General features: G+C 42.1%; 1 protein-coding gene across 3 annotated transcripts in view; it reads left to right on the forward strand.

The window, feature by feature from the left end:
• ZFYVE26 (zinc finger FYVE-type containing 26) overlaps positions 1-22555 on the forward strand; it is a 123020-nt gene that overhangs the window by 78645 nt on the left and 21820 nt on the right. For 2 of the 3 annotated variants that reach the window (XM_068253348.1, XM_068253350.1), the window contains 7 exons: positions 4022-4161; positions 11941-12077; positions 13491-13528; positions 16888-17015; positions 19009-19229; positions 19319-19466; positions 22126-22335. In XM_068253348.1, the coding sequence (XP_068109449.1) occupies positions 4022-4161; positions 11941-12077; positions 13491-13528; positions 16888-17015; positions 19009-19229; positions 19319-19466; positions 22126-22335 (1022 nt within the window). The remainder of the gene's footprint in view (positions 1-4021; positions 4162-11940; positions 12078-13490; positions 13529-16887; positions 17016-19008; positions 19230-19318; positions 19467-22125; positions 22336-22555) is intronic. The other variant, XM_068253349.1, reaches the window with a different exon arrangement.

Below are 22555 nucleotides of genomic sequence, written 5' to 3' on the forward strand. Positions count from 1 at the left end.
TCACTGAAAAGTGAATGGGACAGCCGCGCGTTTTTGTAAAATCTGCGTGCAGCATGCGTTCCCGGACCGCACAGGTCCGGAACGCATGCTGTGTGAACATCAGACATTGCACTCTATGCAATGTCTGATGTCGTGCGTTTTGGCCACCTGCACGCGTTTCCAAAACGCGGCTGGAAACGCGTGCAGTGTGAACGGGCCTTAATCTTAAAATGTTTTGATAAACTTGCCAAAGGCGATTCATCTTTTATCATAAGATGTTTAATATTACAAAAACTAGTAAAACAGGTTGCCAAAATTTATTTATAGTGTATGTACCTCTTTGGTCAGCCTGCAGCCTCTTGTTCTGTTCCCTACCACAGTGCATCTCCTTTCAAAAACTACAATTTTGTCATTTTAGCATCAATTTTGTCGACCAGTTTTCTCTTTTTATGCCTCCTCGCATGTAAAATCTGAAGTTGTTGTTGGGCCCGTGCTTGGCTGTTATACGATTAGTACGGTTTATAGTGTTTATATGATTGTACAATTCCTCTTTTGAGTCTGGCTGAATAGGCAAGGAGGGAAATATTTCACTGCTGTACATTTTATCGTCCGGTCAAAAGAAGCTGTCAGGCAGTAGTTTGTGTGTCAGTAGTTTTCAGAGTTCTATGTAGAGGACCACTAAGCATGTATATGCTGTATTTCTTGATTGTCATGTGAGAATTTCTGTATGGTTCATTTGCTTGAAAAATGGTTACAACTATTGAAACGGAAATCTAAAGTGGTATTGGGTAATTTTGTATGTTGAGAGCCTTCACCTTTTCAGAAATGCAATAAAATTTCCTATGACATGACCAATTTTGCAGGTGCAGAAGAGAACATTTAATGAGCTTTTAACGTGAGCAGGTGTTTTTTAATAATTCATGCTTGTGTCAACTGGAGTCATTTTTCACAACAGGCTATAATATTGAACTTTAAAGTTCCATCAAAGTTTAACTGTGCGATGCTGGGACAGGACTGCAGAATATGACCCCTCTACCATGTGATCATTCAGCAGCCTGCTTACTGATGCAGACACCATTCATTGTCAAGGTGGAGAGTATGGCTAGACTATAACTCTGAAGTCCACTGAACAATATGGACATGGTTAAGCTTACAGGAGCCTGTTCTGGTAGGCTGTAGTGCAAGTCTGTGTGTAAAGCCCTGTACAGTCATGTTGCAAAATTTTAATTTGTACAATGCCATGCCTTACACCATAGCTTCCTGTGTTAGTGTGTGTAAGGCAGCAAATCGCGTGTAAGAATAGAACAGCTCTAACCGTGTCTTTTTTTTTTTTTTGGGTGTCTTTACTTTTGGAGTCATGATTCAGATATTGGTTTGTTGTGTTAATGAAATAGTCTGAGCTTCATTGTGGTGTACAAGAAAAACCTATACACAACGAATTACAGCTTTTGCCTCTGATATTTAATATGAAAAGTAGGACAATGTTTACACAGCTACTTAAAGAGACACTGAAGCGAAAAAAAATTATATTATGATTTGTATGTGTAGTACAGCTAAGAAATAAAACATTAAGATCAGATACATCAGTCTAATTGTTTCCAGTACAGGAAGAGTTGAGAAACTCCAGTTGTTATCTCTATGCAAACAAGCCATTAAGCTCTCCGACTAAGTTAGTCATGGAGAGGGCGGTTATCTGACTTTTATTATCTCAACTGTTCCTGGACTATTTACTTTTCCTCTGCCAGAGGAGAGGTCATTACTTCAGACTGCTCTGAAAGAATCATTTTGAATGCTGAGTGTTGTGTAATCTGCACATATTATAGAATAATGCAATGTTAGAAAAAACACTATATACCTGAAAATAAAAGTGTGAGAATATTTTCTTTGCTGCTAATCTTCTAGTAATTATTCATAGTACACAACCAATTCATTATATCATATTTTTTTTTTCGCTTCAGTGTCTCTTTAAACATTATTTGTACATTGTCATTTTAGAACACTTGGATATTGATAGTGTTACACAAAGGGGCCCCTAACGCCACTTTGAGGGGCGGGGTCTGTCGGGGGGCCCACTGGCTAATTTTCTCGGGGTACCTGTAACTAGAACTGGTCCTTTTTTCTTATGGAATATTGATATTAATCCTGATGTAATGGTTACTACTTTGTGAGATTTGGAGGCTTTTTTTCTGTGTTGTGACACTATGGCTTGTTTGGGCATAGCTGTGGAAAGAAAAATAAATACTTAACATGGGCAGGACTTGGGAATGTGCTTAAGATGTAATTGCAGAGTGTCTGATTGATTGAGTTGCACGTCTTTGTGGGTTGTGGAGTGGGTTGTATAGTATATTCTTTATTCAGAAATGGGTCATCTCTATTACTTTAATGTTGTTTCTGAATTTAGTCTGTGATTAAAGCTTTGCACGCGTAAAAATGTTTAGATTTGTCCTCAATTGTCCAGACTTGAGGAACGGTCAGATCATGTCACGTTCACACCGACCTAGTTAAAGGGAACCCAAGGTCAGAGGGACATGGAAGCTGACATGGTTGTTTCCTTTTAAAGAATGCATATTGCCTGCATGTCCTACTGATCCTCTGCCTCTAATACTTTAAGCCATAGCCCCTGAACAAGCATGCAGATCAGATGTCTGACAAATGTTACAAGATTAGCTGCATGCTTGTTTCAGGTGTGTGAATTAAACCCTACTGGCCAGAAAGATCAGCAGCACTGCCATGCAACAGGTATTGTTTAAAAGGAAATAAATATGGCCGCTTCAGTAGCTCTCACACCTTGGGTTCCTTTTAAGCTGTATTAAAGCAATTCAAGTTGGGAAGCTCTGCCCAATCACTTTGGGACCAATCCAATTCACTTTGTTTTCTCCTAGGAGATCATTTTTAATCTTCTGTTTAAAAGAACTTTTCTGCATTCTGTAATTGAAAAAAGTACCAAAGGTGCTGTCAATGTTTTCTTGGTTCCTGGTGGCTTATATGGCATTTTATTTATGATGGGAAAATATCACCCAGGAGAAAATTTAGTAGAACAAGTGAATTGGATCGGGGCCCTTTGTTGCTTTCATATGTAGCTCATCACTTGAATAGTACGGCCATGTTCAGTTATTGTTCTCCCCAGAAATGTTTTTTCAGTGGTGTAAAACAGTATTGTGCACAACTGATGCTTGTTATATTCAATAATTTCACATGTTTAGGTAAACCTACACTAACCGCCATATTCAATGTGTGTTCATGTGTCACTGGCGATGTTAGAAGGGATTTGCAGAGTGTATAAGTGTGTAAGGCATGCATTACTGTAAGATGAGGACATTTCATAGGGCTTTGGACAAAACACTGGTACTAGTATTGAAAGACAAATAACAGGCAACATAATTATTTGCATCTCAATTGCATACAAGCACCACACGCAACATACTCCACAAATATGGCAATCCTAATTAAGCCTACCACAAGTCCATCACAGCGAGTAGGCATGTGACAAGGCTTGGAGCTGGGAAGCGATGGAGTGAACAGAACTGATACTGATTGGAGCTCTTTAGATCCAGCAAACTTGCATCTGAAGAGGGCTTTGGGGCAGTTTGCTGGGTAATTAAAGTGCATGCTTAAACCTCTGGGTACCAGAGTGACACCTCTGCTAACGTGTTAGATTTTAAGATTAAGGGGCATAAAGGTATGATGTGCATACTCCGAAGTGATGCATCATGGGAAGCGACAGCTGCTCACTTTATACCTGGATTATTGCAAATACCTTCTGGTTTAAAGTATACCCGAGCTGATCTCTCCTTAAAAAAAGTGTTTTTTCATGTAGGTTTCAGCTTGGGTACACTTTAAGATGTGGAAATGATATACAGTGTGGCTTTTTGGTCTCTTAGCCCCCTATACACATCCACATTAGACAACAAATCTAATTGTGATGGAGTTAAGGCTTTCGTATACTTTTCACTGTGGATGTTTATGGGGTTTTTATGTTTCGCAGTTCATTATAGGATTTACCTGTATACGGTTTTCTGACATTTTGTGATTGACACTTTAGGTGCTCCTGATAAAGGGCATAGGAGAAATAGGTCATCCCCAGAGTTTGTCCCACCAGAAAAACCTCCAAGTAAATTGCAGTGGATTCCAGATGAAACTGAAATGATCTGTATGGTGTGTAAGAATGAGAGATTCACCATGGTGAGTACCTTCGTCTTGAAGCTTCTCATGCACTCCTTTTGCATGAACAGAACATTTACACATTGCATATAAAATAGAGCTGTATGGTGTCTTTAAAGGGAAGGGTCACGCAGGAGCTAAAAAAAAATTAATAATCCAAATCCACTTACCTGGGGCTTCCTCCAGCCCGTGGCAGGCAGGACGTGCCCTCGCCGAGGCTCCGCATGCTCCCGGTCTTCTTCGGTCGCGCACCCGACCTGGCCAGGCCAATGACGTCAGCGCGCCCCCGTGAGGCGCATTTTGGAGCACAGAAGAGCCCGACCTGGCAGCCGGGCCTAGCCAGGTCGGGTGCGCCACTGAAGAAGACCGGGAGCCTGTGGAGCCGCGGCGAGGGCACGTCCTGCCTGCCACGGGCTGGAGGAAGCCCCAGTTAAGTGGATTTTTTTTTTTTTTTTTTTTTTTTTTTTTTTTTTTTTTTTAGCTCCTGCGTGAACCTTCCCTTTAAGTGCTAGTAAATGCAATCTGCATGGGTGAAAACCCACACGTGGTGTTGAGAGTTCTTACGTGATTTGTAACCATGTGGTTTTCAACACAATTATGAGTGATTTGCAGATTACAAAATCAACTAATCCTGAATGTAAAAGGACCTCAGCAAGGCAGAATATATAATACATGCAAAAAATCAATAATTCATACAAAAAGATCTGTGCAATAAATACAATCCATAAGCGAATGAAAAAATGTGAAAATAACATTATTGGTGCTGCAGAAATATTATGCTCGGCAGTTTGAGGAATCACAGGATATAGTGTCTGCTTACCCAAGTCTGGTATTACAGGTCCAAAGTACAAGTCCTGGAAATGTGAGGAAGAAACTGCCGCTGCCACAGTAAATGCCTTACCAGTTTTGTGGCTACTGCCGATTCATCAGACTGACTGTTGGCTAAGGTGTCGTGAGGCATTGGAGGCCACAACTTCTCAGCAGAGGGGTTCATTATTGGCTACCTTGGCCAAGTTGTAGAAGGCTTATAAGGGGACTTCAAGATTAGAGATGGCCCGAAACTCAGATTATAGGTTCGCAAACCTACCGCGAAAGTTCGGTTTGCGTGAACATTCGTAAACCGCCAAAGACTTCAATGGGGAGGCGAACTTTGAACTAGAAAAATTTATGCTGGCCACAAAAGGGATGGAAAAGAGGTTTCAAGGGGTCTAACACCTGGAGGGGGGGGGGGGCATGGCAGAGTGGGATACACGCCAAGAGTCCCAGGGAAAAATCCGGATTGGACGCAAAGCAAGGCAGAAATCACATTGAATGCTAAATTGCAGGCCTAAAGTGCTTGAAAACATCTTGCATGTGTATACATCAATCGGAGTGTAATTAGAGTACTGCTTCACACTGACGCACCAAACACACTGTGTAACGCACTGCAAATAGCTGTTTATGTTGTGACTGCCGTGCTGGACTGGTGCACACCATGGCGAGATTGCTCTTCCTCAGTGATATCAGGTAATGTCTGACTGCCTTATCAACTTTCGATGGTTCTTTCTCTACCATTGTTAAAGCTTACATCTATTGTTTTAAATACTTGTACTTTACGGAAGGCCTCAGAGTCCACCAGCTGGTATGGTAACAGCTGGCGAGCTAACAGTTCCGCCACGCCAGCTGGCAGACGCGTGGTAAGGGGGTGACTGGCAGAAATTGGCTTCTTCCGCTCAAAGATTTCCTTCACGGACACCTGGCTGCTGTGGGCAGAGGAGCAGGAACCGCTTAAGGGCAGAGGCGGAGTGGAGGAGTGTGGCTGTGAAGGTACAAGGGAGAAAGAGGCTAAAGCTGCTGCACCTGAAGGAGGAAGAGAAGGAGGGTGGCTTTTCTTTTGTGTGCTGCTTTTGCTCAGGTGCTTTTCCCATTGCAGTTTGTGCCTTCGTAAGGCACTTGTCCCTACTTGGGTGTTGGCCTTTCCACGGCTCAATTTTTGGAGGCAGAGAGTACAGATGGCATTGCTCCGATCTGGGGCAGACACATTAAAAGTCCAAACCGCTGAGCCCCCCCTGGGGTGATGGCACTATGGTGGTGACATCAACAGCTGACGTTGAATGGCATGTTGGCTGGCTGTACATAGGTGGCGATACATGGCGCCGGACACTGCCACCAGCTGTTTCTGCTGACGAGTTCCCCCTGCTTCTTTTAGGAACTAGTCTCCTCCTACTCTCTGACTCCCCCTCTGAACTGTCCCCCTGTTCATCTCCTCTATCGGGAACCCACATGGCATCCGTATCATCATAATAATCATAATCCTCCTACCCAGCTTCGCTTGCCTCAGACACCTCATAAACTGCACCAACAGCAGGTACTTCATCATCCTCCTCCTCCCACATTACGTCCATAGTGTCTCCTAACTCACACATATATGAGGTGGTGTAACTTACTTAGCGCCTTCATCTTGTTGTAGCATTGGTGGCTGTGAATCAGTGATTTCACCACCAAATAACTACTGGAAGTGTCAAATGCAGCGGATGTGGTGCTTGTGGTAGCGCTGGTGGCTGCGGAAGATGAGGTGTTCAGTGTTAGGCAACCACGTCCTGACAATCTTGGGAGTTGATGGCACGTGCCTTCTTCTGAGCACTGTACTTTGGGCCAGGGCCGTACATGCAGGGTCCATTCACCTCCGTACAGGGCTCAGATGCTACTCTGTGGCACGTTGCCAGGTGCTTGCAGCTTCTTACAAGCATTTGGTGAAGGCACCACTGTCGAGTAGATGGCATCTCGGCGCCGGGAAGTTTGATGTAGGGCGAGCCGAATGACTGCTCTCCCTGCTGCCGCTAAACTCCCCGGTGGCGTTCAATAATATTCCCCCTCCAAGTTGGCGCAATTCAGAGAGAGATGTATTTCAGGGTGTGGCAGCGGCCGGAGCCCCAAATTACCGTTGGCATTACTGCGGACTGCGCCCAGCTTTGGTGCATGGCGCTCAGCGCTACGCACCAAAATAACCTGCTTGTTAGCAGGCTGCTGTTGGTTGCTGAGGAAAAGGATGCTATCTTAATGAGTGCTGCAGGTGGTTTCTGCTTTATTTTGCAAATACTACGTTTGATAAAACTTTTGATGCACAAATGATTTAAAACCATGTATTATATGCTTATAAAACCGCTGTACCTGAACTGGGGATTTCATATTTCCTAAGCTTTCTCTCTAGTTTCCTCTCCAACTAGGATCATAGGATTGAGATTTGACCTATTTAAAAGCCTGACTGACAACTTTAGATACACAAGCCACACCTAAAAAACAGAAGTTTCTCCAGTGATTGCCTAGGATAGCAAACCTGTGTATGTTCAGCATAGCTGTGGGGATCGCTGCACGTCTGTTGAAAAAAGACTAACTGTTTCTTTAGCAGTCAAAGCAGATTAATAAACAGAAAACTTTTCCATTGACTGAGTTAAAGAGAACCTGAACTGAAAATAAAAAGTCAAAATAACCATATGCAGGTCATACTTACCGCCTGTGTAGTCTACTCCTCAATCTTTCTCCTCTCCTGCATCCCATTTGTCCACTGTGATCCATGGAATTCTTCATCCTCCATTTTAAAAAATGGCCATAACCCCATAACCGCTTTCTGGTCAGCACACTGTTAAACTGTAATATCACCCACTTGAGCCATAGGGAAACATGGACATTACCTTGCACATTCAGTTGTAACTGACAGCTGCTGATATATAACTGACAGCAACTGGTATATTTCAGTTCTGACAAAATATTGTCAGAACTGGAAGGAATCACTGTAAGAAGAAAATAGTGAGCCTCTGAGAGGAACTGGTGGTGAGGTTAGTATATAATATTCATTTGCAGCTACATCATGTGTTTATTTTAAATAATTTTACTTGCTTCAGGTTTCCTTTAACCTGCAAGCTTCTTCGTAACATGATGAAAGGCAACCCACATATAATAACTACAAAAAACGAATCTGTTTAACTGCCACTTCCATCTTTGATATACTGGAAAGTTTTTAGTCTGTCATAATGTATTCGCTTTTTGCAAGCTGAGAATTAAAGGGGAACTACAGCAAAAAACTGTAAAATTTAAAATATGTGCAAACATATACAAATAAGTACACTTTTTCCAGAGTAAAAGGAGCCACTAACTACTTTTCTCCTATGGTGCTGTCACTTACAGTAGGCAGTAGAAATCTGACAGAAGTGACAGGTTTTGGACTAGTCCATCTCTTCATAGGGAATTCTCAGCAAGGCTTTTATTCTTTATAAAGATATTCCCTAAAAATGATTTAGGCCTGGGGCACACCAAAACTCTAGCTGTTTTGGGTGCGGATGACAGAGTTTAGTCCCAGTGCACACAGGGCGGATCTTTATGCGATCCGCCGGCCGCATTCGCCTCAGCATCCGCGTGGCTAATGTATTTCTATGGGCTGGTGCACACCGGCGGTTTGAGCGAAAAACTGTAAAATTTAAAATATGTGCAAACCTATACAAATAAGTACACTTTTTCCAGAGTGCAGCATGTTTGCGGTTTGCTAAAAACCTCAAACTGCCGGTGTGCACCAGCCCATAGAGATACATTAGCCACGCGGATTTTCAGGCGGCTGCGGCCGGCGGATCCGCCCGGTGTGCACTGGGCCTTACTGATGCTGGCCAGCTTCCCTGCTCGCTACAGTTTTTTGGCAGTTAGACAGAGCAACTGGCATTCACTAAGTGCTTTTGAAAATAAATATATCCCAGAGAATCCCCTATAAAGAAAAGGACTAATCCAAAACCTGTCAGATTTCTACTACCTACTGTAAGTGACAGCAACATAGGAGAAAAGTAATGGCTCATTTTACTCTGTGCAAACCTATACAAGAAGTAAATTTTTTCCATATTTTAAATTTTACAGGTTTTTTTTGCTGTAGTGCCCCTTTAAGGTGTGTGTGTGTGTGTGGGGGGGGGGGGGGGCACTTGTCCTAAAAGTCCAACTTTAGGTCCAAGATTTGGTGGATAGCATTTTTGCCTTGAAGCACTAGTTCGGCCAGGGCACTATCTGCATGGAGTTTGTATGTTCTCCCTGTGTTTGCCTAGGTTTCCTCTAGGCACTACAGTTTTCTCTCCAAAACATACAGATAAAGTTAATTGGCTTCCTCGGAAATTAGCCTTACACTATGATAGACCTATGAGTATAGAGCCTCAGTGCATCCCACCCAGTTCAGCAAATCACTTTATATCCACCACCAGGAAGTGCCATAATACAATTCAAGAAAAATGGCAAACTAATGCAAAAGGCATACCATTTTGTGTATGTATGTAGAATCGACCACAAGCCATCTAATCTGGGATTCCATTGTTCCATCTATTGGCGACAGCCTATATATTCTGTAAGGTGCTGTGGAAGATGGAAATGCTAAAGAAATACTAAATAAATATCCTGATAAATAGTTCAGTGCTGTGTATGCTGCCTCTACTTCTGATCCTAAAGTAGATGGTCAGGAACTTTCTTAAAGAGAATCTGTATTGTTAAAATCGCACAAAAGTAAACATACCAGTGCGTTAGGGGACATCTCCTATTACCCTCTGACACAATTTCGCCGCTCCTCGCCGCATTAAAAGGGGTTAAAAACAGTTTTAAAAAGTTTGTTTATAAACAAACAAAATGGCCACCAAAACAGAAAGGTTGATGTACAGTATGTCCACACATAGAAAATACATCCATACACAAGCAGGCTGTATACAGCCTTCCTTTTGAATCTCAAGAGATCATTTGTGTGTTTCTTTCCCCCTGTTCTCATGCACTGAAGTTTCAGGCTGCTCGTTTCTTCCTGCAAACAGCTTTGCCCTTGTCTGTAATTCTTCAGTATGTGAAAGCCCAGCCAGCTCAGAGGACGATTTATCCAGCTTGTAAAAGAGAAGAGAGAAGAGAGAAGCTGCTCTAATCCTAAATAACACACAGGCAGTGTGCATAGAGGGGCCAGAAAGGGGGGGGGGGGAGTTCATAGCAGAACCACAACACTGAAGAACTTGGCAGCCTTCCAGACACAGGCTGACAAGTCTGACAGGGGAAAGATACATTGATTTATTACAGAGACTGTGACAGTAGAAAGTGCTGCAGTAAGCCAGAACACATTAGAATAGCTTTTGGAACTTGTAGGATGATAAAAAACAGGATGCAATTTTTGTTACAGAGTCTCTTTAAACAAACTCATCCCCTCCTACAGGTTTCCTTGCATTGAAGGGCATCCACGGCTAAATTTAGGTAAATCCCAGAAAAGTTGATTCAGGGATTTATCTGGAGTCTGAAGGAATTTTTCCCTTTTAGGGCTAATTGGCCCAGGCCTCTTACGATTTTCCACCTTACCCTGGATCAACTGGGATATGTGCAGGTTCAGGATGGTGTGGTGTGTTTTTTTTTGTTTTGTTTTTTTGTTTTGTTTTTTTTTCTGGTTGGACTTGGACGGATTTTTTTTTTCCCAACCAAACTATGTAACTACGTCCCTCCAACAACTAATTTTAAATAAATAAAAACCCTTTTGGCTAGTATCACTGGTGAAAGTCTTACAGTGGCTTAAATCCTCTTTTTAGATTGTGGGTTTCAGTTGCTAGATTTAGATTTCAGCCTGCATAGAAAGGTTGTCATGTGACCAGCATATTCGGTTACCTGGGGGCAGGGATGCTCAAATAACGACTTCGGATGAAATCCGAATAGGTGTTAGGATTTCATCCAGTTAATTAAATCACCTGTGCGGGTGAGCGAAGGGGGGTTAATCTTACCCATCAGGTATCTTCCTAGCTCCATCCCTCAGCTCCTCGTACGATGCGTTCCAAGCTCGTCACGTGACTACAAACACTTCCTCCTTCACCCCGGAAGGAGGAAGGGTTTGTAATCCCGTGACTGTGGCTTGGACCACATCGTGGGAGGCGCCGAGGGACTGAGCTAGGGGGACGCCTGATGGGTAAGTTTAACCCCCCCTCGCTCACCCGCACAGGTGATTTAATTAACTGGATGAAATCCGAATAACACCTATTCGGATTTCATCCGAAGTCGTTATTTAAGCATCCCTGCCTGGGGGTGATTCAAATGAGATCAGGAAAAGCTTACCCTCAGCTCAACTGCCTTCAATTCATGCACCAGGGAGTCAACCAGCTCACACCTGGATCCTCATTAGGTGTGTATGTGAACTGCAACAAAAGAAAGATGGCTGATCTTTTGGTAATTCAAATGACAGGTGTTTCACATTCAAAAGTCTATAGTTGGGCTTTAAAGGGAACCTAAACTAAGGATATGGATTTCTCCTTTTTAAAATACCAGTTGCCTGACTCCTGCTGATCCTGTGTTTCCAATACTTTCAGGCACAGCCCCTGAACAAGCATGCTGATCAGGTGCTCTGACTGAAGTCAGACTGGATTAGCTGCATGCTTGTTTCAGGTGTGTGATTCAGCCACTACTTCAGCCAAAGAGATCAGGACTTCCAGGCAACTGGTAATAATTAAAAGGAAACATCCATATCTCTCTCAGGTTAGGTTCCCTTTAGAACCTTCTAAAAGCTGGTACACATTTTCAATTATGATTGGCCTATCCCTGACCAATTTTACCACCACCATGTAGTATGAGGGTCAACATATATTTAATACTATGAGCAGGTTGTGTAGGTAAACACTCATGCTACATGAAGGTGGTAAAATTGGTCAGTGATTGGCCAATCATAATTGAAAGTGTGTACCAGGCTTTAGGGTCTCAAAGTGTTTTGTTTAGAGTGTCAATTTGACACTTGTTCATATTATTTTAGTCCTATTGTATATTAACCATGTTGGACTATCTTGCTTGTAGTTTAATCGCAGACATCACTGCAGACGATGTGGCCGGCTGGTATGCAGTACCTGCTCCATGAAGAGGATGGTGGTGGAAGGATGCAGAGAAAACCCTGCTCGTGTCTGTGATCAGTGTCACAGTTACTTTTTTACGAAGTAAGCTGCTTGTTTTGCATTACTGTAATATATTTAGTGGTGCTTACATATTATACTAACTAACAAATTTGACTGGCTCATTTAAAATGTATTTACTCCCTTTTGGACAGTCGAGAGTCTTGGCTTTCATTTATGCTTTGCCCCCGCGTCAGTGCAATGCATTGTTCCTGAGTTATAGGGTGTTGAATGAGGGGTGTCCTTATAAAGAGATATTCCCTGCCTAACTGGAATCCTTCTCCCCTTGCTTGTAGGGCTGCAGCTTGATTCTTGCTTCACTCAGACATTTTTTTACTGTAACTCTGTCTACTTGGATAGTGGACATTGCACACCAGGACCCTCGCCTGCTCTCTGGGCTTCGGGCTGTAAACTTGGGTTTCCAGATTAGTGCTGCTGGCAGACAGGTGCAGTGGACACCCCTTGCTCAACACCCCATAACTCAAGAAAAATCCATCGCACGGGGCATGGTGCAAATGAAAGGCAAGAGTCTTGGCTTTTCAACAAAATGATTTCCAAAGGGAAAGAAACCTCTTTTACAGGGGGCAGTCAAACTCTATAGATGGTACAATATGTAAGTACCTATTTTGTGTATAAGCCTGTTCTCATGCTTCATTATTAGAGTCCTAAAAGGAAGCATGGAAACTTATTGCCTCATACTAAGGAGGAACACTACAACAACTGATTGGAATAGTTTCACCAGCATGATCACTAATCCCTCAACAGGGTGTACCTCAGAGGACTGCAGAGGGTTGTACAGAATAGGATTGTAGACTAATGAAGCTCCAAATTGTCTGTTCACAGCTTCACTAACAAGGGTAGCTATGCGCATCCTGCTGATCCAGATGAATAACCTAGGATAAGCATATAGGGGTGCATTACCAAAGATGTTTGGAATAAGTGCGCTGTTTTAAAGGGGACCTGAACTCAAAACTTCCTCTCTGCTCTAAAAGATATGCAACAGCATAATAACCTTTAAATAAAAAACATTTCTTTCACGGAAGCAGACATATTAACATTCATTTGTTTACAAATTTGCTGCTCTGCTGTGGCAGAGGTTCCTGGGCTGACAGCTGAGAGATCAAATTACACTTGTGATTAGTTATGTATGAAGGGGAATTAGACAGGCGAAACTCTCTAAATACATACAGGGTGCATTTCTCTACGTTTTCCTTCTGTCCTGTGCAAGAGTTCAGGTCATTGTCATAAGATGAACAGGTTTCCTTGTCTTCAGAGTAAAGCACTTAGCATAAAATTCTTTATTAATCCAAATATGGTACTTATTATATTTTGTATTTAGATTGGTAAACCATTATATGGTAAATCGCTGTATGTGTACTTTGTCTTTCACAAGGTATTCCTCTTTGTGTATTATTCTGATGCATATGGTAAATCGCACGTTTTTCTCTTTCGTCTTAGCAGTAACAAAACAGAAGATGACTTGGAGAACACTGAAGGTAATTTTTATTCATTTTTTTTAAAGCCCTGAAAAATCTGTCATATTAAATGCACATAAGTTTCTTTACTCTTAAATAAAAAAAACAAAAACCTTTTTCTTCAAAAAATAGCTCATCCAATGTGCATTCGCTTAGTCCTGAATAAGCATTTGTATTAATTACATTTTCTTAAAGTAATTCTTAACATCCTTAACCACTTGCCGACCGCCAACGACCGCAATACCCCATCGGCGGCGGCAGGCGTGGTTATGCGGCAATCGCGTCACGCGATTAGCTGCAGGCCACAGGCTCCGCCCACCTGGCGCAGTAACCTGCCGGTTGTTCGGAAGCGACGGCGGGTTACTAGCTGCAAGATCGCCGCATGTAAAGTGTATAATACACTTTGCAATGGATACAAAGTGTATTATACAGGCTGCCTCCTGCCCTGGTGGTCCCAGTGATCGAGGGACAACCAGGGCAGGCTGCAGCCACCCAGGTAAGCACCCAAGCACACTGATCTGCCCCCCCTTCCCTCTGATCGCCCACAGCACCCCTCAGACCCCCCACCCACCCCTCAGCACCCAATCACCCCCCTAATCACCCATAAATCACTCCTTGTCACTATCTGTCAACACTATTTTTGATTCGGTCCTAAATCCTGATCACCCCCCACACTCTCAGATCCTCCCCAGCCCCCCCTGTGTACTGTATAAATCTATTTTCCCCTGTAATCACCTGTCAATCACCCCGTCACCACCTGTCACTGCCTCCCATCAGATCAGACCCTAACCTGCCTCTTACGGGCATCTGTTCACCCACCCACACCATCAGATCGCCCGCAGACCCACCCTCAGATCACCCCCAAAGTGCATTGTTTACATCTGTTCTGCCATCTAATCACCCATCAATCACCCCCTGTCACCACCTGTCACTGCTACCCATCAGATCAGACCCTAATCTGCCCCTTGGGCACCCTCAGAACGCCCTCAGACCCCAGCCGTGATCACCTCGCCAGTGCATTGCTTGCATCTATTCCCCCCTCTAATCACACCTTGAGACACCCATCAATCACCACCTGTCACCCCCTAGCACACCTACCCATCAGATCAGGCTCTAATTTGCCCCGGGTGGGCTCCTGATCACTCGGCCAAACCCTCAGATCCCCCTCAGACTCCCTTCTGATCACCTCCCCAGTGCAATGATTGCATCTATTTTCCCCTCTAATCACTCCCTAAGACACCCATCAATCACATGCCCATGTTCTCTGCTGCCATGTCCAGGTCACGATTTGAGAACATCCTTCGCTTCCTGCACTTCAGTGCTAATACAACCTGTCATCTAAGAGGCTACCCTGCTTATGACCGGTTCCTCAAAATTCGCCCCCTCATAGACCACCTGTCATCAAAATTTGCAGATGCTTATACCCCTGAACAGTCATTTTGAGGCATTTGGTTTCCAGACTACTCACGGTTTTGGGCCTCTAAAATGCCAGGGCAGTATAGGAACCCCACAAGTGACCCCATTTTAGAAAAGACACCCCAAGGTATTCAGTTAGGTGTATGATGAGTTCATAGAAGATTGTGGGGTTCCTATACTGCCCTGGCACTTTAAGGGCCCTAAACCGTGAGGAGTCTAGAAACCAAATGCCTCAAAATGACCTGTGAATAGGACGTTGGGCCCCTTAGCGCACCTAGGCTGCAAAAAAGCGTCACACGTGATATCGCCGTACTCAGGAGAAGTAGTATAATGTGTCTTGGGGTGTATTTTTACACATACCCATGCTGGGTGGGAGAAATATCTCTGTAAATGGACAAAAAAAAAAAAAAAATTGTCATTTACAGAGATATTTCTCCCACCCAGCATCTTGTATGAGTATAATGTGTTTTGTGGTGTATTTTTACAATCTCTTCTGAGTATGGCGGTACCACATGTGTGGCACTTTTTTGCAGCCTAACTGCGCTAAGGGGCCCAAAGTCCAATGAGCCCCTTTAGGCTTTACAGGGGTGCTTACAATTTTGCACCCCCAAAATGCCAGGACAGTAAACGCCCCACAAATGACCCCATTTTGGAAAGTAGACACTTCAAGATATTCAGAGAGGGGCATGGTGAGTCCGTGGCAGATTCCATTTTTTTTTTTTTTGTCTGTCATTTTCCGCTAACTTGGGACAAAAAATAAAATCTATGAACTCACCATGCCTCTCAGTGAATACTTTGAGATGTCTTCTTTCCAAAATGGGGTCATTTTGGGGTGTATTTATACTATCCAGGAATTTTAGCACCTCATGAAACCTGACCGGTGCTCAGAAAAGTCAGAGATGCTTCAAAATGGGAAAATTCACTTTTGGCACCATAGTTTGTAAACGCTATAACTTTTTTTTTTTTTTACCCAAACCAATAAATATACATTGGATTTTTTTATTTATTTTTTTATCAGACATGTAGCACAATAAATTTGGACAAAAATGTATACAGAAATTTTACTTTTTGACAAATTTTATCACAAAGTTAAAAAAAATCATTTATTTTGACAAAATTCATGGTTTTTTTTTTTTTTTTGATGATGATTATAACTAAAACTTGCAGCAGCAATCAAATAGCACCAAAAGAAAGCTGTATTAGTGACAAGAAAAGGAGGTAAAATTCACTTAGATAGTAGGTTGTATGACCGAGCAATAAACCATTAAATCTGCAGTGGTCTGAATGGAAAAAGACTCTGGTCCTTAACGGGCGAAAAGACTGTGGTCCTTAAGTGGTTAAAGTGCTGCTCTGACCACAGATAATTACACATGCAGATGACAGTGGTTGTTGCACCTCTACACACGCATAAAAAAATACAATGGCTTCAGAAAAGACTTAAAACTGACCAAAGATGGCCCATATACGACTCCGCTGCTACTCCTCCATTCAGTCTCCTTATTGCCACTGATCTAAGGTCTGGTGTTGGGGAGGTGGAGGCTATTGCACGGAAGCATGAAGGGTGCAGGCATGGTGCCAATAGAACAAGCTATGTCTGCATCCCTATACATAAGCCACTGGCCATGCTCGGGCATTCACAGTACCCGAAGGTCTGTACACAAAGGAAAGCTTGGTCCTAAACTCGAAGAGTCATGGCCTTTGATACGTTGGTAAGTATCTAACTTTTTTGTTTCTAAACTTACAGGTTTGCTTTAACTTTGCTTTGTAGAAGTGAGAATTCAGTGGACCATGTTAAAACTTGTATGCAAATTTCTATATAATTTTTAATGTACAGAAACATTCAAATAAAAATGTTACTGTATCGTTCAGTATTCCAGGGAATGTAGTGAAAATGAAATACAGTAAAACACTTTGTAAAATTACACAGTAAAACATTTTATGTGTTTTCTGACTGGTTCTTCTAGAAAAGCCAGGTGAAGGCCTAGATTTGTCTGAAGTCCTTAGACTGTCTAAAGCTTCTGAGTTACAGTGGTGTTTAACCTTCAATGAATCTGAAAACGAGATGGAAAGGAAAGAGTTCTACTATGAACAGGTTTGTAAGAAAGATTTGCAAATTCTTCATTTTAAGGCGTTTACTTTCATGTAGCAAAGCATGCGGATCATACTGATTTCATACTGATTTTTGCATATTTATGGCAGGCATGTAAATAAACCTATATGTACTGGCCATACTACCTTCTAGGAAAACCAACATGATTGGGGGAGTAATGTACAGTGACATCCTAAACCATAGTATACAAGCAGATCCAAAAATAGTATAAGGGCTAAAATCCTCTTGCTTGCTCCTGAGCTATCTATGCCCCTCTGGACTTAGGCCTCTTGCACACTGCAAGCAAATCAGATTCAGATTCAGATTTTTAATCTGTTTTTACATCCGATTCCGATTCCGATTTTTAATCTTAACTGCATGCTGCGTTTTTTGATCCGTTTTTCTGTTGAATGTATTCAAGGAAAATCGGAAACTGAATCGGAATCGGAATCGGAATCGGAAAACGGATTTGCAGTGTGCAGGGAGCCTTAAAGTGATCCTAAAGTCGACCAAAAAGAGTTTTACTCACCTGGGGCTTCCAATAGCCCCCTGCAGCTGTCCGGTGCCCTCGCCGTGTCCCTCCGATCCTCCTGTCCCTGCCGGCAGCCATTCCCGGTTTCGCCGCCAGGAGCCGACAGGCTGGGAACGCGAGTGATTCTTCGCGTTCCCAGCAACAATATCGCCCTCTATGCTGCTAGCTAAGTAAAACTTTTTTTTTTTTGGGTTGACTTAAGGTTCACTTTAACTTCATAACCAGGGGCTTAGATACATGTATCTACTTGTTTTTAAGCACCATGCGTGCACATGCCCACAAGTGCACCCACAACTATGACTGCTGTACTGAGTACTAATCGGCTTTGAGAACCGCTGTTCCCAAAGCCAATCTGAGCTATGGCGGAAAACTGTACTTAAAGTTCAGTATGTATGTGTCTGAAGCCATGGCTTAATTTTTCTCTGTCCATTTGTTTTATTCATCCTCTATCGGCATTGTTGCTAGATGGCATGTACTACAGTAGAATCTCGTTATAGTATAAATATACAATGCATGACCAATTCTGATATAGTAAACTTATGATATAGTAAACTGCTTGGCTAGGTCCCTTGAAGTTTACAATAAAGGGATTGTACTCTATTAACTAATAAACACAAATGAATATGAACCAGCAGACCTGGTTCCTTCCGCTTTTGTGTGACCTGCATAAAAAATGGAGGTCTTAGAGCTGTAATAAAATATTCAAAATGAAGATATCTTATGGAGTTAGACAAATTTCATACAGTAGTTACCTTTTTGACATTAAAGTAAGTCAGAACAGGAAAGGTGTTGGCATTCCATGAATGTGATTTTTCTTTCCAGACCGGATACCTTTATAATTTTGAACTTAAAGAAAACCTATACTGAAAATTAAAAGTCAAAATAAACATACACAGGTCATACTTGCCTCCTGTGCAGTCTACTCCTCAATCTATTTTTCCTCTCCTGCGTCCTGTTTGTCCACTGTGATCAATAGAATTCTCCGTCCTACATTTTGAAAATGGCTATTACCCCATAACAGCTTCCTGGTCAGCACACTGTTAAACTGTAACATCACCCACTTGAGCCATAGGGAAACATGGACACATCAGTTCTCCTCTCAGCTGTAACTGACAGCAACTGATATATAACCGACAGCAACTGATATATTTCAGTTCTGACAAAATATTGTCAGAACTGGAAGGGATCACAAGAAGAAAATGGTGAGCTTCTGAGAGGAACTGATGGCAAGGTAACTATGTAATGTTCATTTGAAGTTACCTCATGTGTTTATTTTAAATAATTTTACTCAGTACAGGTTCTCTTTAAAATGTTCCTAATGAAATGGGTGAATCCATTGTTAACAAATTACACACTTTGGTTTTTTTTTTTTTTTTCGGGCAGAATACTAAATAATGAAAATTTGATCTGCTCCTCTTTCTCGTTACCTTAATTGTGACTCTAATTCTTGCTTGTCTTCTGCAGGCTCCGAGTGCATCACTGTGTTCAGCTATACTTAATTTACACTCTAAGAGTGATGAATGTGGGTTCCAGCTGATTGAGCGATGCTGCCAGTTGTCTAAGGGTCTGACAAACCCAGAGATGGACAGCCGACTTCTTTTAGATATCATGAAAAATTTGCTATTCAGTGCTAAGATGATTTTTGTCAAAGCTGCGAGGAGCCACGACCTTTCCCTCTGTGACAGGTGAGTTGTTGCCGCATCTCAGAAGGCTTCTAAGCTTTGTCTTATTGTTATGCTTTGTCCTTTTTTAATGCCCATATTTTCTGTTCCAGTTACAGCAGTAAAGTGGATGTACTGAAAATTTTAGTCGCAGCATCTTATAAGGATATCCCCTCTCTTGATGAGATTGTTAGACCTGCCTCAGTAATAAGGCTGCGTAACCAACTCTTGGAAGCAGAGTACTACAGTTTGGCGGTGGAGGTACAGTTCATCTGAATTTACATTTTTACTTTCTTTGTCACTTTCCTTGTAGTTCAGTTTGATTTCTTACATTGATCGAGCTGGGATGTGCACACTAGCCTACTATTCAGGTACTTAAAAACCTGGTCCTCTTGCAAGATTTATGGTCCTAATTCCCAGAATAGTAGGGAACCAGTAACATTACTGATGGTTAGTCAGGCTTACAATGGTTTTCTTTGGGGTTTCGTTTGAACGCTTAACAACCCCTTCCCAAAATATTAATGTCTTACTGATGTTTAGCCCTTACCTCTAGCCCTGTAACTGGTTCCTTCTAGGGATGATCAATGATATGAAAATACTTCTGAGTTTATGCAAATGCATGTAAATATATGCAGCTTGAAAATGGACCAATCATTTTAAACCTGAGTGGTACTTGATTAGTCCGTTTTCAAGCTGCATATATATACATAAATTTGGAAATATTTGCATCTCATTGATTAGATCTCTAGTCCCTTCTTAGCACCTGAGCTCCCAAACCGACCTACTAAATCTCCCCCTACTGCAAACTCCTAACCAGTAGTCGCCTTCCATTGTCTTCAGTGCATGATTTTGTTGATGTTGTTTTGGCTGTTCAATAGCTAAAGCGCTGTGCGAGAACTCAGCTCCTAGCACCGCAGAGACTGTTGTAGCTGGTGCCAAATGTGCCTGATTCATTGAAATCGTGCATTTCTGAAAGAGGAAAAAATGTAACAAACATGCACAGTTTGGAAATTTAACATTAAGTGCACTGTACAAAGCTTTCTATGTTTAGCCTTCAACTGCTATGTCTATTTTACAATAAAGGGGAGCAGTCTGTCATATTTCTTTGTCACGAAGAATTTTAAGTTTCACAGGGTAGATTTTGGGATGCAACCTGTCGGGTTATTATAGACTTGGGTTGCTTTACTAGATGGACAGTGATCCAGCAAACGTGTATTAAAAAATGTGTACACCTAAAGTGAGAAATCTAATTTCAGGTTTGATACTTGAGTAAAGGGAAGGTTTTGGATAGTGTAGAGCCTTGCTCCTTCGGCCTGGCCTGCCATTCCAGTGTTGTGTGGGTAAATCTGCTAGATCAAACAGCTTTTTGTAGCTAGTTGTGTCCCTGAGTAGTTCTGAGGATGAGTGCATCTCTACTGCGCATGTGTGAGTCTGGGCTTGTGTATGTGCAGTAGCAATGCACCTGTGCTCAGAACTGCTTGGACTGGAGTGGTTCCAAAGAAGGCTTCTACCAAACGGCTTTACAATGCTGGAACGACTGCTGGGTGCAGGAACAAGACTATACTATCCAGAGCTTTCCCTCTACTCGGGTAAGTATCAAACCGGTCACTCACAAGTGAGTTTTGTCACGTCAAGTTTGCTTTAAGTAGTAACGTTCCAAACTTTGCTTGGGACATATTAGATCAGTGATAACAGTGGGGTTACTGAAACCCAAGTAATGGTCTACAAATTCGAAGATGAAAATTGTGTGTAAAGTTATGCAGCTTGAAAATTGGCCAATGAAATGTAATTAGTGCTGAATTTGATTGGTCCGTTTTCAAACTGCATACATTTGCATAAAACTAATAACCTTTGCGTCAACTCTGAAACTTGCCTCAGAGATCACCATCTCTACTTGTAAATGAGCGCCGTCAGGTGCAGAACTTACAATTGGAACTATGTTCTCTAGCAGTCTCCATGTTTCTCCAGCCTTGGTGAATCCACCCCAATCTGTAAATCAAGTAGACATGCTTTTCCTGTATATTGGTAATTTGGTAATGTTACTAACCTAACATTAATTCAGTCTTTTGTTTTAAGACTATTAGATGAGGTTTGTTTAAAAATGAAGACTAAGGATATATGCTTCTTTTAAAACAGGGCTAATGTAACCCTCTGCTTAAAGCGGATCCGATATGAAAAACTAACTACAACAAGTAACTTGTCTATATATCTTTTCTAACGTTTACATAGTTTATTCAGCAAATCTAGCTGCAAACAGCTTCAACAGTTAATGATTAGTTATTCCTGTGATACAATGAGGGCAGCCATGTTATGTTTGTCATATTACACACAGGCAAGCTGCTCTGTATCTCCAGCCTTTAGCCTGTGAAAACTGCACTCCCCTCTCCTACTCCCTCCTCCCCACTGCCTCTGAAATCTCTGGCTAGTAACCTCCTCCTGCCCAAACTGAGCTCCCATAAGCCCTTGCTACTAAGGCTAAGAGTGGCAAGGCTCTCTGGAGAAGCTGTGGGCGAGGCTTGTTTAGTCTATAGGGAATTATTAAAACAAAACAATTTGGCTTGAGGAATGCCCTATAAACTATATGAAAGGAACACAATTATGCAATGCGTAACAGTTCATCTTTGATCCACTTTAAAATGCTGGTAGCCAGGATGATAGGTCTCTGTTCTAAATGTCTTTTCCAATCCAGCTCATGAATCTTCTTGTCAGACATAAGGTTCCCAACTTCATTCATGAATATGGGTATCAAAGGAGCTCCTGATCTTTTGAAATGTATATTATTTTCCTTTGCTTCTGATGCAATTTTCTTTTTGTCTCTTATCTAACTTTCTACCATGCGTTTATTTGTAACGGGCTAACCTAGAACAAGACTTTATTACATTTAACTTTTTTGTCATCCTTTGCTGAATTTGATAAATAGGTTTCTACGAAAGCAGGGCTTGACCCCACTGGTGTGTGGCACGCATGGGGCATGGCCTGTCTCAAGTCTGACAATTTGACTGGAGCAAGAGAGAAGTTCAGCCGCTGCATCAAGGCGCCATTGGATCTGAACCAAAAGAACATTGGCTCTAAACTCTTAGAAGATGTTCTGCAACACCTGGAATCTGCAGCCAAACCAATTCTGCTAGTGGTAAGACAAGCAGATTTCAACTTCTGCAGTTTCTCTCCCTCTCCCTGAATATAGTTTTGGTTATATAAAGACTGGTGATATGCGGCTGTTTTATTCTTCTTAATACTGCTGACCCCTAACTATCTGTATTGGGATATGTGGTATTTCCAACATCATGTGACCAGGTTGACCAGCAAGGTAGTGGAAGTATAACCCACGCCCTCACTGGAGTAAATACCCT

The sequence above is a fragment of the Hyperolius riggenbachi genome, chromosome 9 (genome assembly GCF_040937935.1).
Source record: "Hyperolius riggenbachi isolate aHypRig1 chromosome 9, aHypRig1.pri, whole genome shotgun sequence".
In the NCBI taxonomy this organism is placed as follows: domain Eukaryota; kingdom Metazoa; phylum Chordata; class Amphibia; order Anura; family Hyperoliidae; genus Hyperolius; species Hyperolius riggenbachi.